At 37.0% G+C, this 13,879-nt stretch overlaps 3 protein-coding genes, 1 long non-coding RNA gene and 2 other non-coding genes across 6 annotated transcripts; 4 read left to right on the forward strand and 2 right to left on the reverse strand.

Moving 5' to 3' along the window:
* The first annotated feature begins 852 nt into the window (after positions 1 to 852).
* Positions 853 to 1,509, forward strand: LOC132088336 (uncharacterized). Its single transcript, XR_009421822.1, has 3 exons — positions 853 to 947; positions 1,001 to 1,266; positions 1,337 to 1,509. It is a non-coding gene; the product is annotated as an uncharacterized LOC132088336 (long non-coding RNA).
* A 2,732-nt stretch (positions 1,510 to 4,241) lies between these two features.
* On the reverse strand, positions 4,242 to 5,544 carry LOC130689231 (uncharacterized). The gene is made up of 6 exons (XM_057512268.2): positions 5,470 to 5,544; positions 5,345 to 5,416; positions 5,147 to 5,286; positions 4,893 to 5,076; positions 4,486 to 4,830; positions 4,242 to 4,382 (listed from the first exon to the last, which is right to left on the reverse strand). The coding sequence occupies exons 1-4, from the start codon at positions 5,495 to 5,497 to the stop codon at positions 4,921 to 4,923; spliced, it is 396 nt and encodes a 131-aa protein (XP_057368251.1). The 5' UTR covers positions 5,498 to 5,544; the 3' UTR covers positions 4,242 to 4,382; positions 4,486 to 4,830; positions 4,893 to 4,920.
* Positions 5,545 to 8,663: 3,119 nt separating this feature from the next.
* LOC130688529 (gastric triacylglycerol lipase-like) lies at positions 8,664 to 10,877 on the forward strand. Its single transcript, XM_057511509.2, has 12 exons — positions 8,664 to 8,903; positions 8,986 to 9,047; positions 9,143 to 9,270; positions 9,346 to 9,460; positions 9,530 to 9,692; positions 9,755 to 9,838; positions 9,908 to 10,066; positions 10,139 to 10,223; positions 10,304 to 10,404; positions 10,470 to 10,514; positions 10,590 to 10,673; positions 10,769 to 10,877. The coding sequence occupies exons 1-12, from the start codon at positions 8,712 to 8,714 to the stop codon at positions 10,826 to 10,828; spliced, it is 1,278 nt and encodes a 425-aa protein (XP_057367492.1). The 5' UTR covers positions 8,664 to 8,711; the 3' UTR covers positions 10,829 to 10,877.
* A 309-nt stretch (positions 10,878 to 11,186) lies between these two features.
* On the forward strand, positions 11,187 to 11,258 carry Trnac-gca (transfer RNA cysteine (anticodon GCA)). Its single transcript has one exon. It is a non-coding gene; the product is annotated as a tRNA-Cys (tRNA).
* Positions 11,259 to 11,491: 233 nt separating this feature from the next.
* Positions 11,492 to 11,563, forward strand: Trnac-gca (transfer RNA cysteine (anticodon GCA)). The gene has a single exon. It is a non-coding gene; the product is annotated as a tRNA-Cys (tRNA).
* Positions 11,564 to 11,863: 300 nt separating this feature from the next.
* Positions 11,864 to 13,418, reverse strand: LOC130689211 (sulfotransferase 1B1-like). The gene is made up of 7 exons (XM_057512244.2): positions 13,173 to 13,418; positions 13,006 to 13,105; positions 12,795 to 12,939; positions 12,608 to 12,734; positions 12,446 to 12,540; positions 12,181 to 12,361; positions 11,864 to 12,083 (listed from the first exon to the last, which is right to left on the reverse strand). Exons 1-7 carry the CDS (start codon positions 13,384 to 13,386, stop codon positions 11,959 to 11,961), a joined length of 987 nt encoding a protein of 328 aa, XP_057368227.1. The 5' UTR covers positions 13,387 to 13,418; the 3' UTR covers positions 11,864 to 11,958.
* Positions 13,419 to 13,879: the final 461 nt, after the last annotated feature.

A 13,879-nucleotide genomic window follows, 5' to 3' on the forward strand; every position in this document is an offset into this window, starting at 1 on the left:
GTCAGTTAAAATTTTTTTCTTGCGCTTTGCAACCGGTGTTGTTGTGTCCTGAAATGACAACGGAAGGCAACGGGCACGTTTTCCGACCTTTAATCGCTTTAGTCAGGGAAGCACAATTTGAAATAAGGCCGTTTTTTAAGTACATCACAAAAAATAACGCGCCAGTACGTGACAGCGCTAGCGTGATTTTTCACTAGAAACCGTTGCGTACTGGCGCGCTAGTTCCCTTCGTTTATTTAGGAAACTATAAATCGTTTTGAAAAATAAAGTTGATTTCTGTTTTTTCCGTTCAATTCTGAATTGAAATCATGTATAATCATTGCTATGTTAAAGATTTCTGTAAAAATGCAAAATTGATGGAAAAGTCGGGCTTATTTTATTTTGTTGGGCTTATTTTCAGTTATGGATAAATTTTTAATTTGGCTTAAAATACGTGATTTCGATGCAGAATTGAACGCTAATCATGGAAAACAAGTTTGTTTTTTAATTGGCCTTATAACGTTTGAATTAATCACACAAAACCATAAAAGTCGGGGTTGAACAGGACATTTTTTTTAGTTTATTTTGAAAACAGCTAGTTTAACGAGAAAACCAATTTCATAATCCAAATCAGCGATCATTGTTGACTATACCGTGTGAGTTTCATCGAATTCCAAGAGATGTCGTTTTTGGCCGATTTTGACAAAAGTGGGAAGACTATAGCCTTCTCTATGGCAATATGACAATCCGTTTTACATAAAAAAAAAAAAATGGCGGAAAAAAAAAATCGCACTTTTTTCTCTTTTTTCTACCCGTAGCCATCTATCAGTCGGTTTCGTTGTTACAGGCATGTAAGCAATTTGAGTTAATTGTATCCCATTAGCAGTTAATTGAGTAGCGTGGCTGGAGAACAACGCGTGGCTGGAGGAACAATTGAAAAATGGATAAGATAATAAAACAAAAAAATGGTAAGTATAAACATTATTATATTGGTTTTCAATTATTAATTATTGTTTATTAGATCAAATTATGAAGCTGCAGGCCCAGTTATTGGAACAACACAAAATATTAGATAACAAAGCTAAGGATCGTAGGCCTAACACGTAATGATTCTATTTATTTGCTTTTATTCATTCGTGTTTTGTAGCTCAAATTTTGAGTCTTCAAGCTCAGCTAGGGGAAAAGAACAAATTGGAACAGAACAGTTTCCAAACAGTGAAGGAGGTTTTTCAAAACTCATCTGTAACTGAACGTGAGGATGAGTTGGCATTAGGCGAACACAGCCAGGTACCTAAAGTTTTCAAGTAAGAATTCAAAATAAGTATAGAATTTTAAAAAACAGTTATTTATTGCTTAGTTATTCAGTCCACCACATGACAGTGTGTTAAATTTAAATTCTGTTAGTGCTGCACTAAAGGAATCGTTAGTAATAAGCTCATGCAGTGAAGGAACTGAACAATTGTGGGAACATATTTGGGCCGAAAATGGGTGTGGTACAGAAACCCAGAAATGGCACGAGTTCAACATGAAACATGGATTAGGTACTTTTCGGTTTTTTGTCTATCGAAAAAGTATTTTTAATGCTATTATTTTGCATTCACAGATTTTAACGGGGGATCAAATCAAGTCTGGAAGTGTTACAGGATGGAAGAGTGAGCCTACAGATGAAAAAACACAGAGTGCATTACCATAAGGTGTGAGGTAAATTAATAGAGTAATGCAAATTGCCTAATGAGAAGTACCATCTTGTGTTAATGAATCCAGTACAACAGCAATCCTTTATAGTTCTGTCACAGCTAGAAGCCTCAAATAATTCTGCTTCTCTGTCTAAAGAACAACTTGTCCTTTACGTTCAGAGTGTTGGGGAAACTGGGTACTTAAATGGCCCTAAAGATGTTTTAATTTTGCTGCTATTGCAGAGATGAACATCATACATGGACTCTTTAGGTATGAAAGGATTTTTCTTCAAATAATTTTGAATTTATGACGAAAAATTTCTCCTCCTTTTTGCCAACCAGGTCTTATCTACCAAAAAAATTTTTATCCAATAGGAAAGGATTTTCATGTACTGGGAACACAACTATCAACAATGCAACATTCTACAGGTGCTAGTTTATCATTCAAGAGCCTTATACAATGAAGTTAATCTGCAATTTGTATGTCCTTTCCCAAGCTTCCACCAGAAGTTGAATCTATGAGTCATGTAAGTTCCATGATCAACAATTGATGTGTTTAACAGTGTTGTTTTTCTTTTCTCAATATAGGTTAATAGTAACATTGGATCTGAAAAGATTCTTGGTTGGGGCAAGACACTGAATAAATTGTATTGATTGGATGGATGACATGACATTGCTATACTTAATTCGGATTCCCCAGACGGTATTTGATATTAAAAAAATTGAAGTGCATATCTGGGCTCCCTTCTTTTCTGAAGCCCCGTTTCCCCTTGACTCATAATAAGCCCGTAGGGGGTCATGCCCCTACTGTACGGTATATATAAAAACAACATATACCGAGGTTTGGAGGGCTCTGGCCGGAAAGGGGACGTGGGGTGCCGCTTCGTCCGATGATGTGTTCACGGAGGGTGACGTGGCTGCCCACAAATCCGAACTAAAGGTTAATCGCTCCTGTAAAAATGTTCCAAATCTTCAGCTCTTCTTCCGGCTTCTCTTAGCCAATCACCGGGTAATCTCCCCGGTGGGTCAACAAGGCAGTGTCTCCCCCTGCCTGGGTTGACGGCAACTTTTGAAAGGGCTATTGTGCCTTTTTAAAGTTGCAAAAATAATTGTAATGTGCAGAGAATTGTCAATAAAATTTTTTTTATAAAATGTTTTTTGCAAAATTCATTTCTTTCATTGTCTGTGTTAGCTTTGTTTACATATTGCATTTATCAATTTTTTTTTTTGGCTTTTCTTTTGTCACATTTGATGGTAAGGTGACGGGTATTGGTTTATCGTTTATCTGTAAGCCTTCTATTATTATCCAGGGATCGAACCCTGGATGTTTGGCATACGTCGCCGATGCTCTACCAATGAGCCACGAATCATATGATTTTAAGTTGGCTTTTTTTTCTAGTCACTTGTGGACTTGCATTTACACTTAGAATAAAACTGAAATGCAATTCTGCAATATACTCTTCTACTTCATTTCTACACATCTACTGAGGTTTGAACCCAGGGTAACAGGTATCGCAGATAAAAGCTCTACCACAGAGCTAAGAACCTTATGGAACCAATAGAAATATAAACATATAGTTGTGAAAGACTGCATAAACATCCTAGACGATAACATATGATATGCGATAATAAAATATTTAGATAAATCTCGTGGCTCAATGTTAGAGCATCGGCGTTGCAAGCTGAATGTCTGGGGATCGGTTCACATACGAGTAAAACAAAATGCAAAATTACTTCATAAAATATCCAGATTGTTCCTTGAATCTAAGTTGAAGAATTCAAATAGTGTAATAAATAATACTTACAGATAAACGATAAACCAATGGAAACAATGCTTACCATCAAAGGTGACAAAAACAATAAAGGTGAATTAAGCAAGCTAAATATAAAAAATGTAACGTGTGAACACAGCGAATACAGACAATGAAAGAAACGAATTTTGCAAAAAATATTTTATAAAAAAAATTTTATTGACAATTCTCTGCACATTACAATTATTTTTGCAACTTTAAAAAGGCACAATAGCCCTTTCAAAAGTTGCCGTCAACCCAGGCAGGGGGAGACACTGCCTTGTTGACCCACCGGGGAGATTACCCGGTGATTGGCTAAGAGAAGCCGGAAGAAGAGCTGAAGATTTGGAACATTTTTACAGGAGCGATTAACCTTTAGTTCGGATTTGTGGGCAGCCACGTCACCCTCCGTGAACACATCATCGGACGAAGCGGCACCCCACGTCCCCTTTCCGGCCAGAGCCCTCCAAACCTCGGTATATGTTATTTTTATATATACCGTACAGTAGGGGCATGACCCCCTACGGGCTTATTACGAGTCAAGGGGAAACGGGGCTACGAAAGAAGGGAGCCCAGATATGCACTTCAATTTTTTTAATATCAAATACCGTTTCGGGAATCCGAATGAAGTATAGAAATATCATGTCATCCATCCAATCATTACAATTTATTCAGTGTCATGCCCCAACCAAGAATTTTTTCAGATCCAATGTTACTATTAACCTATATTGAGAAAAGAAAAACAACACCGTTAAACACATCAATTGTTGATCATGGAACTTACATGACTCATAGATTCAACTTCTGGCAGAAGCTCGAGAAAGGCCATACAAATTGTAGATGAAAATCATTGTATAAGGGTCTTGAATGATAAAATAACACCCCTAGAATGTTGCATTGTTGATAGTTGTGTTCCCAGTATGCTGAAAATCCTTTCCTATTGGATAAATTTTTTTTTGTAGATTAGACATGGTTGGCAAAAAGGAGGAGAAAAGCTTCATCATAAATTCAAAAATTTTTCAAGAAAATTCCTTTCATACCTAAAGAGTCCATGTATGATGTTCATCGCTGCAATGCCAGTGAAGTGAAACATCTTTAGGGCCATTTAAGTACCCAGCTTCACCAACACTCTGAGTGTAAAGGACAAGTTGTTCTTTAGCAAGAGAAGCAGAATTATTTGAGGCTTCTAGCTATAACAGAACTATAAAGGATTGCTGTTACACAGGATTCATTCACACAAGATGGTACTTCTCATTAGACAATTTGCATACTCTATTACTTTACCTCATACCTTAATGGTAATGCACTTTCAGTGTTTTTCAACTGTAGGCTCACTCTTCCATCCTGTAACACTTCTAGACTTGACTTGATCCCCCACTAGAATTCTGTGAATGCAAAATAATAGCATTAAAAATACTGTTTCGATAGACAAAAAACCGAAAAGTACCTAATTCATGTTTTATGTTGAACTCATGCTATTTCTGGGTTTCCGTACCACACCCATTTTCAGCCCAAATACGGTCCCACAATTGTTCAATTCCTTCGCTGCATGGACTTATTACTAACAATTCTTTTAGTGCAGCACTAACAGAATTTAACTTTAACACACTGTCAGGTGGTAGACTGAATAACTAAGCAATAAATAATTGTTTGTTAAAATTCTATACTTATTTTGAATTCTTATTTGAAAAGTTTAGGTACCTGACTGTGTTCGCCTAATGCCAATTCATCCTCATGTTCAGTTAGGGATGAGTTTGGAAAAACCTCCTTCACTGTTTGGAAACTGTTCCATTCCAATTTGTTCTTTTCCTCTAGCTGAGCTTGTAGACTCAAAATTTGAGCTACAAAACACAAATGAATAAAAGCAAATAAATAGAATCATTATGTATTAGGCCTTACCATCTTTAGCTTTGCTGTTCTCTAATATTTTGTGTTGTTCCAATAATTGGGCCTGCAGCTTCATAATTTGATCTAATAAACAATAATTAATAATTGAAAACTAATAGAATAATGTTTATACTTACCATCCTTTTGTTGTATTATCTTATCCATTTTTCAATTGTTCCTCCAGCCACGCGTTATTCTCTCCATCCACGCTACTGAACTAACTGCGAATGGCATCCAATGGACTGAAATTGCCTATGCCAGTAATAACGAGTCTGAGCGGTAGATGGCTACGTGTCGGAAAAAAAGAAAAAAGTGTGATTTTTTTTTTTTTTTTTTTGGCGAAATTTTTTTTTTTTTTTTGTGTAAAAACGGATAGCCATAATGGAATGCTATTCACGAAAATGAAGTTTATTTTTTAATTGGCCTTATAGTTTTTTAATTAAACATAAAAAACAGAAAGTGGGGATTTTGTTGGGCCTATTTTGTCGGGCTTAAAATTTTTTCCTATTAAAATATAATATCATTCAATATGGATAACTATATACGATTCTGATTCCAAATTAATTAAGAAAAACGAAAATGGCATTTGTTTTTAGGTAGCGTTTATAGTTTTTGAGTAATCTAAAATATAAAATTAGTGTGTGCGAATCGAAACCATTACTAGCGCGCCAGTACGCTACAGCACTAGCGTGACACATCAAACTTCTTTGATTATTAAAAAATCATAAAGTCTACGTAAAAACTAATTTCATTTTCGTGTTCCTTGTCAAATTTTAAACAAGAATCATGTATATTCATCTAAATCTAATGATATTATTTTTTAATAGGACAAAATTTTAAGCCCAACAAAATAAACCTGGCCTTCTGTTTTTTACGATTTATTCAAAATGTATAAGCCTAATATAAAAATCAGCCATATTTTCGTCATCAGCGATCAATTTCGAATTTGCATAATGTATTTTTAAGTATATCTAGAATTTGACAAAAATTGAAAAAGTGGGAAGGCTATAACCTTCTCACTTTTTCATTTTTGGCCAAATTTTAAATTTGGCTTAAAATACATGGTTTCGATGCAGATGGAATGCTAATCACGAAAATCAAGTTTACTTTTTAATTGGCCTTATATTTTTTAAATAAGACGTCAAAAACACAAGTCGGGGCTTATTTTGTCGGGCTTAAAATTTATACCTGTAAAAATTGACACTTATTGGAATTGGGTGAAAATCACAAAATATATACAAAATTGAATGCTGATTCTGGGAAAATTGTTCTTTTTTTCATTACGTAAACCGTTTTTTTAACACCACAAAAACTAACACGCCAGCACGTGGCAACACTAGCGCTATTTTTCAGTAGATAGACCTACCGTTGTGTACTGGCACGCTTGTTTCCTTCGTTTATTTAGGAAAATATAAGTCGTATTGAAAAAAAAGTTGATTTCTGTGTTTATCATTCAATTCTGAATCGAAATCATGTATATCCATTGCTATATTAAAGATTTTTGTAAAAATATAAAACTGATGGAAAAGTCGGGCTATATTTGTTTTTGTCGGGCTTATTTTCAGTTATGGTTAAATTTTAAATTTGGCTTAAAATACATGATTTCGATGCAGAATTGAACGCTAACCATATAAATCAAGTTTGTTTTTCAACTGGCCTTATAGTTTTCACCGGAATAAGGCGTTCAACTTAGACTATACCTCGTAATTTTTATTGAATTCCAAGCGATGAACTTTTTGTGCAAATTTTGTAAAAAAAATTCGGGGAATCCCGTTCCAAAAATTCCCACTTTTTTCTTTCAATCTAGTTCATTCAGTTTTCTCTTCCCGTTGCACCTTATCGACATCAGTGGTTGGGAGTACCTTTTTCGTGCTATTGACATTGTGACCTAAGTGGAACAGAATGGAAAGCATACAAGATCCTCTTTTTAGTCTGGAAGTGACATGACATGCAAAACAAATTTTTTTGTTTGAAGAGTAAACGTTAGAAACGATCTTTGTTTTCGTATTTTTCGCTCTACGACTCGGGAAATGTCACCTGCGGATATTACAATAACATAGGTAAGTAGGGAGGATAGGCGACTATTTCGGTCAAAGGGCTCAGTTCAACGTGCGCTCATCAAATCAAGGCAGGCACACGCAAAAAATTTTATGCTTACGATCGTAAAGCCAGTTGCATGATCGTGCACACATTGACTGAAGATCGCAATCTATTTAAATTTCAAATGCCATGTTGTACCCGGGATTTGTTGCCAACTGAAGTAATTTATACTGACGATTTCCTATAGTAATATTGATTCGTGATTTAACATTGCGGCATGATATTGACAATAAATGTGGACATATAGTTGACCTAAAGAGCAGATATGGAAAGCTTCCTTATACACGTGTTTGGCCTTCAATTCGCGTGTGAGTGATGAAAATGGGGACTGCAGAGTTCTGTTTGGCCGCAACTTGGCACCATTTCATCAAAAATGTTGCAACACATCGCTGATTATAAGGCAAGTTAGTTCATTTTGCTCTCGCACAGAAGTGGGACAAACCTTTTCTCTCAACACAGCAGGAGAAAAGAAATCAGAAAATCTTAATAAAATCAATCAATTTTCGACTTCTGCATTAGACGAAGAGAAATCCTATGAAATTTTGTAGCAAGTTGAAGGATCATCAAACTAAGTACTCAAAATATATTAAATCTACGAAAGGTGCATAGTGACCACTTGGCATTGATGAGATGTACCTTTCATCGCATTCGCCAATGTAGTCTGTTATTGAAATTGTTTTATGCTGGGGCTTATAACGCATTTCTCTTTTCAGTGAAGCTTGGCTAGTATATATATCGGACAAATATCGTTATTGTACAGCATCCTACGCAGACGGCATCAATAATTAGGTGACACTTGCCATAAGTTACTTGGTGCTAAAAAAAAAACTGAACTGTAGGCTACTCCAGCCTAGATTTATTAAAAAGTAAATGTCCTTATGGTCTATGGTAAAGCGCCTCGTGAAGTTCCTCAATCAATTTCAACCCTTCACAAAAATCGTGACTAACGGTGCTTTTTGGCGGATGAAATTTATACCCACACATCCTAAATGATGGAACCTTATGTATTCGTAAAAGACGGAACAAAAACAGGTTCTTTGAAAGAATATCCGTATACTAAAATGTATGCAACGGCAAATTGCACAAGAGGCAGAGGCTTCTGGCCCATGTATGGTAGTGGTTTCCTTCAATTTTGTGGTCCTTTTTTCAGTGGTGCTTCCCTATTTATCTTGTTCTTTATGTATTATCATGGTAGCTGATGAAAATTTTCTTTCTTTCAGTGCTGGACAACCAGTTTCAGTCTGGCGATGTCTTCTCACCAAGGAAGAGTGTTGTTGGCATGTTTCCCATTCGATCAGAATGTTGGTACAGGTTTGCTTTGGCGTTAGTCGTTTTAACTGAGTGCAGTTCAAATAACATTGGTGATGTAACAGCTCGCATACTAGTCAAAAATTGGCGGAGGAAAGCGGAAGAAGAACGCGCAAAATTCTTCAATCGCCTACCGAAAAATGTGGAATCCTCGTATACGACGGTATGTTGAATGCTTCTCTATTGAATTAAGCTTTCGAAAAGTTCATTTCAAAATTTATCACGAGCTTTTTTCTATCACACAGCCCGAAGTGATCAAAAATCGAGGTTATCCGGTAGAAACTCATCACGTAACCACAGACGATGGGTCGGTATACATTTAATCATTTCATCGCGCAAGCAAACTCTGACAATGGTGACTTATCATGAACCGAAAAGAACTGAATTTTCTTTTATTTTTAGATATATTCTAGAGCTTCATCGTATCCCACCCCAATTATCGACAGGCCCAAAGAAGGTTGTGCTTTTAATACATGGTGTGTTGGAGTCTTCCGGCACTTGGCTCGTCAATCCTTCCAGCCGTTCTCTCGGTACAAATAATAATAACAATAATAAAGCTGTGGTAATACAGGTAATCATAGCCAATTTTGTATGTTCAATTGAAGCGATACTGTTGGCATCTCAGTCGTACGACGTATGGCTCGGTAATTACCGGGGCAACAGGTACGCAAGAAGACATACAACCCTCAATCCCAAACGAGCTCAATTTTGGAAATTTAGGTGCAATCTGATTATATTTTATTTGTGAAGTTTTCACATTTTTACACACTTTGTACGTCATGTTACCAGTTGGGACGAAATAGGGGATCACGATATTCCAGGAATCATTAATTATATATTAAAAGAAACTAGGCAATCGACGTTGTCTTATATTGGACATTCGTTGGGATGCGGTGCGTTTTTTATCGCCATGATCAAACACCCGGAGCTCAACGCAAAAATTGATGCCATGGTAACTGACAATTAATGTAGTAAATTGCAAGGTGTGCATATAATTATAGAATCATGATGCAGGTTGGCCTTGCACCCTTATCTTCCTTTGCACATTTCACTACTGCGCTATTCCGCATCTTGGCTCCGTTTGGTAAACTTTTTGAGGTAAAACTGTGAGTTTTTAAAAACGTTTCGTTTTGGTCCTAACGAATATTTGTCGGATCTAATGTGCAGGCTATTCTCAAGTCGATTGGAACTTGGGGATGGCTTGACAGCCAAGGTATCCCCGATGTTTTATACGACCTAATATGTGAACAAACGTACCACCAAGCGCGATTCTGCAGAGACTTGTTCATGGCAATTGCAGGACCAAACCCGGATAATTTTGATGTGGCAAGTCTTCGAAATCAAAGATGAAAAAACATAAAGGCAATAAAATAATGTTCTGCTTGTTTCGAAATCAAGGAAATTATACCGCTGGTGGGGTCCAATTATTTGATGGGAACTTCAGTACCTGTCATTGCGCAATTCGCGCAAAATTACGCTGCAGGTAATCGCTTTTGGAAAGGTTGTTTGCTTACAGCTATTCCGAATGTGCCTTAATGTGTTTCATGTATTTCTTCGGCACAGGCGAAACATTTCAGGCTTATGATTACGGATGGAAAGGTAACCTGATGCGATACGGATCAACCAAACCGTTGGAATACGACCTAGGAAAGGTTACGGCTCCGGTATATGATCAATTTAACATTGTCACCATTGATAACGTGTTACTAGATTAAATTTTATCGTTTAGGTGTACGTCTTCTCGGGAGGGAATGACCGTATAGTAACCCCAATGGTATATATTTTGTCCCATTTTCAAAACGTTGGAATACTTCAGCAAAGTTTGAGTTTTTATTCAATTGGCTTTCAGGACGTAGATTGGCTCCTCACACAACTCGGCAACCTCAAAGATTCTACGCGTATTGGCAATTATAACCACCTTGATTTTATATGGGTAGGCATAATCAATCACAACCGTTAGCTAGACAAAATTGTCCTATTGTGTCACTGGAATATCGCAAATTATTTTTCTCACTTGTTCGTTGATAGGGGTCAGATGTCAAAGAGAGATTGTATGATCAAGTCATTGCGCTTTTACCTCCTCCATAACTATAACAAAGGTTCAAGAAAGAGCAACTGGTTTCAGAATGGACACTCCAGCGTTTTATTAACATAATTTTGTTATTTAATATTTGTTTTCATAAAAAATAAATTCCTTTTGAATTTTTCACATGTTTTTATTGTCTTCCAGTGACTAACTGATAAACGGTATATACCTGCTTCGTTTGTTGTATTAAGCAGGTGTTTTCCGACAGACTGACATGACGAAACATTCATTTGGAAGGACCTGTAAAAAAACAAACAAAAATAGTCCTTGGTATTTACAACTCGGTAAGGTGATTCGAACTTACGAATTATCTCTCACCTTGTACGAATTGCATTATGCGTTAATTTATTACGCAGTAACGGGGGTATAGCTCAGTGGTAGAGCATTCGACTGCAGATCGAATTGTCCCCGGTTCAAACCCGGGTGCCCCCTGTTTGTAATAAGTAGATCAATTCGTATTACATGTAAACAATACCGGTTAATCCTAGAACACTTCCAAGTATCATAAGATTTAACTTCCTAATGAATTTTTGCGACAACTGTTGCTTTCTATTCCCTTGCCACCGCAGAATAACAGAAAATTTTTGGTACATTTAGATTTGCCACATTCTACTCACAACAGTTTCCACATTACTTGAGATGTCTATGAAAATCTCTTAACGCATGGGGGTATAGCTCAGTGGTAGAGCATTCGACTGCAGATCGAGAGGTCCCCGGTTCAAACCCGGGTGCCCCCTCTCCTTTTTCAGCATTTTTTAAAAGATTCTTTGGAAATTATTTCGGTCGATTTGAAATCAATTTCCGGAAGGATAAAAGTTTTCCTCATAAGGGTACTGTCATCATTTTATCTTGTTACATTGCCACCCCAGTTACGGTTTTTTTTAGGTATGGCGCGACAAAAAAAAATCGAATTAGCCTTAGGAACGTTACGCAGTTACCAGCTTATCGTATACGTTACGTTGTTACGAGCTTTCTAGTAAACTTGCAAAAGCGTAGGGACAATTTTTTGCTAACAACGTTAACTGCAAGTACAACAATTTGACTGCGACGCGGCACTGGTTTATTTGATTGCGGGAGTGGATTTTCCTTATGCCTGCACATAAACGATTAATAGCGTATAAAATTGCGAAAACTAGTCCTGGTACTCGAGTTCAGTGATAAAAGTTAAATCCGTGTTAGCCAAATTCTTCTGAATCCATTCGTCAATACGATTGTTCAACTCGGGACTAAAGTGATTTTTCCAGTCCCCTGTTTTGCCTGCAGTAAGAGAAGCATTTCACGCAGTTAAGGGAAAACATTTAAGTGAATAAAAATAAATCAAATGAAACGCTAATCTCAATTTTGTAGGGTATACCTTGCCGGATAAATCTTCCTTCCTGACTCATGGCACCAGTCTTTTTCCCCGATTCATTATTGACCGTTTCATTCTTTTGGAAATTCTCAAATTTCAAGTGCTCTGTCAATGCCACCAGTTGCTTTTCGCTCAGCGATTTTCCGAGAAAGGAAGCCACCTTTCCGATCTCTCCCCGCAAATCCTATATTGGCACAAGCACAACGCCATATTTTTTAATGCTGAGATTTCATTCGATTTTGTTCACAAATGAATTGCTGTCAAGTACCCTTTTCATGTCCTCGTAGAACATGAAATGCATGTTGGGATGATGTCGTTTAGACCAAGCTTCCAGGATATGAGGGAAGAAGGGAGCATTGTACACTATTACAATTAGGAAATAAGGTGAGTCTTTTAGAAAGGCTTAATAAAACATTGATTCGCTTCAGACCTTCGTCATCCATAAAGAATTGAGCAAATTCTTCCAAAGTTCCAGTGTAACCGTGCAATTTGATCAGCTTGTGGTGGAAATAGTACGAAACAATCACATCCTTCGGATTGCGTGCCACGTAAACGACCTTCAGTTAAACGATTTAAAATCGCAATTCAGTTAGGTTTGCAATGTTTTTGGAGAATACCTTGGCTGCATCTAGTAGTTGTGGAGGAAGCAGGTAAAACGGCAAATGGGGTCGTATGACTCTGGGTGACGGCAGTTGTTCCACCTTATCCAAAGTCATTAGTTTGTCTTTGATTCCGGACATGCGCGTGCTCAAATAAGGCATCCTGAAATTCGAATGAGCACTCATTTAAACAACTGCAAATGCTGCAATATGGAAGTGATCAATGTACTCTAAGAATGGAGCTCGAAGTGTAAGACCCGCTTTACTGGCTGCCTCGAAATCGCAATTGTTTTGTAATAACCATAACAATTCACAAGTCCAAGTGGTTCCTGTTATCAAACGAATTTGTTTCTTTTTTTATTTCTCATCGTCGTTCAATTTTCCATTATAACTTACCACATTTGGGAAAAGTAAGAAGCCAGACATCGTCACTCCTCACTTGCATCCGGAAGATCTTTTCTGCATTTCGGGAATACGTTGGAGTCGCTACGAATCCACCAGGTTCACTTCGAACAAGTCCATCATCGTAACCGGTAAAGAGTTCCTTAAACGACTGCGAGTGTGTTTTAGGAATATCGTGAAACTGAATTTTCCAGGACTCGTCAGACATGTTGTCTAGGTTAGAGCTGTGAGCAGACTATTGGAGTACCTAGGACAGAACCTATTTATGTTTATGAGATTTTGAAAACTTTCTTTCGTCGTCTATACGTAACTTTCTCATTTTACTCCAATGTTATCAATTTGGGTTATGTTACATAAGTCCCCAGGCCCTACAGCTAAGTCGGCTGTGATAAAAGATGACACAAGAGGATGGATGCGTACATGAGAGAAAGTCTAACCATTAGTCTACGTTTACAGCTGAAAAGCTTATATAATGTCATACATATTGTAAGCTAAAAAAACAACAGCAACCACATTCTTAGTTGTGCTACAAACTTAATATAGTGGCACTAAAACACATACACAACTTTAGAAGTTGAAATAGATTTGAGGCGTCGTGTTAAAAAATGGATTGTCAAGGCGTTAATTAATTTTCGCACCTTCAGAGAACAATTGGTAAGCATGTTTCTCGCGTAGCTGTCGTCTCTCTTTAGAAGTCAGAT

This window comes from Daphnia carinata, chromosome 9 (genome assembly GCF_022539665.2).
Source record: "Daphnia carinata strain CSIRO-1 chromosome 9, CSIRO_AGI_Dcar_HiC_V3, whole genome shotgun sequence".
Lineage (NCBI taxonomy): Eukaryota > Metazoa > Arthropoda > Branchiopoda > Diplostraca > Daphniidae > Daphnia > Daphnia carinata.

Excerpts from the sequence above, each read along its gene's own strand:
- LOC130689231 (XM_057512268.2), bottom strand. The coding sequence starts at position 5,497 with ATGGATAAGATAATACAACAAAAGGATG. Across the intron at positions 5,417-5,469 it reads GATAATACAACAAAAGGATG|ATCAAATTATGAAGCTGCAG; the intron begins GTAAGTATAAAC and ends ATTGTTTATTAG. Across the intron at positions 5,077-5,146 it reads CATTAGGCGAACACAGTCAG|TTATTCAGTCTACCACCTGA; the intron begins GTACCTAAACTT and ends TTTATTGCTTAG.
- LOC130688529 (XM_057511509.2), top strand. The coding sequence starts at position 8,712 with ATGTTTCCCATTCGATCAGAATGTTGGTACAGGTTTGCTTTGGCGTTA. Across the intron at positions 8,904-8,985 it reads TGGAATCCTCGTATACGACG|CCCGAAGTGATCAAAAATCG; the intron begins GTATGTTGAATG and ends TCTATCACACAG. Across the intron at positions 9,693-9,754 it reads ACGCAAAAATTGATGCCATG|GTTGGCCTTGCACCCTTATC; the intron begins GTAACTGACAAT and ends ATCATGATGCAG.
- LOC130689211 (XM_057512244.2), bottom strand. The coding sequence starts at position 13,386 with ATGTCTGACGAGTCCTGGAAAATTCAGTTTCACGATATTCCTAAAACA. Across the intron at positions 12,940-13,005 it reads CTTCGAGCTCCATTCTTAGA|GATGCCTTATTTGAGCACGC; the intron begins GTACATTGATCA and ends TTCGAATTTCAG. Across the intron at positions 12,084-12,180 it reads AGGAAGATTTATCCGGCAAG|GCAAAACAGGGGACTGGAAA; the intron begins GTATACCCTACA and ends CTCTTACTGCAG.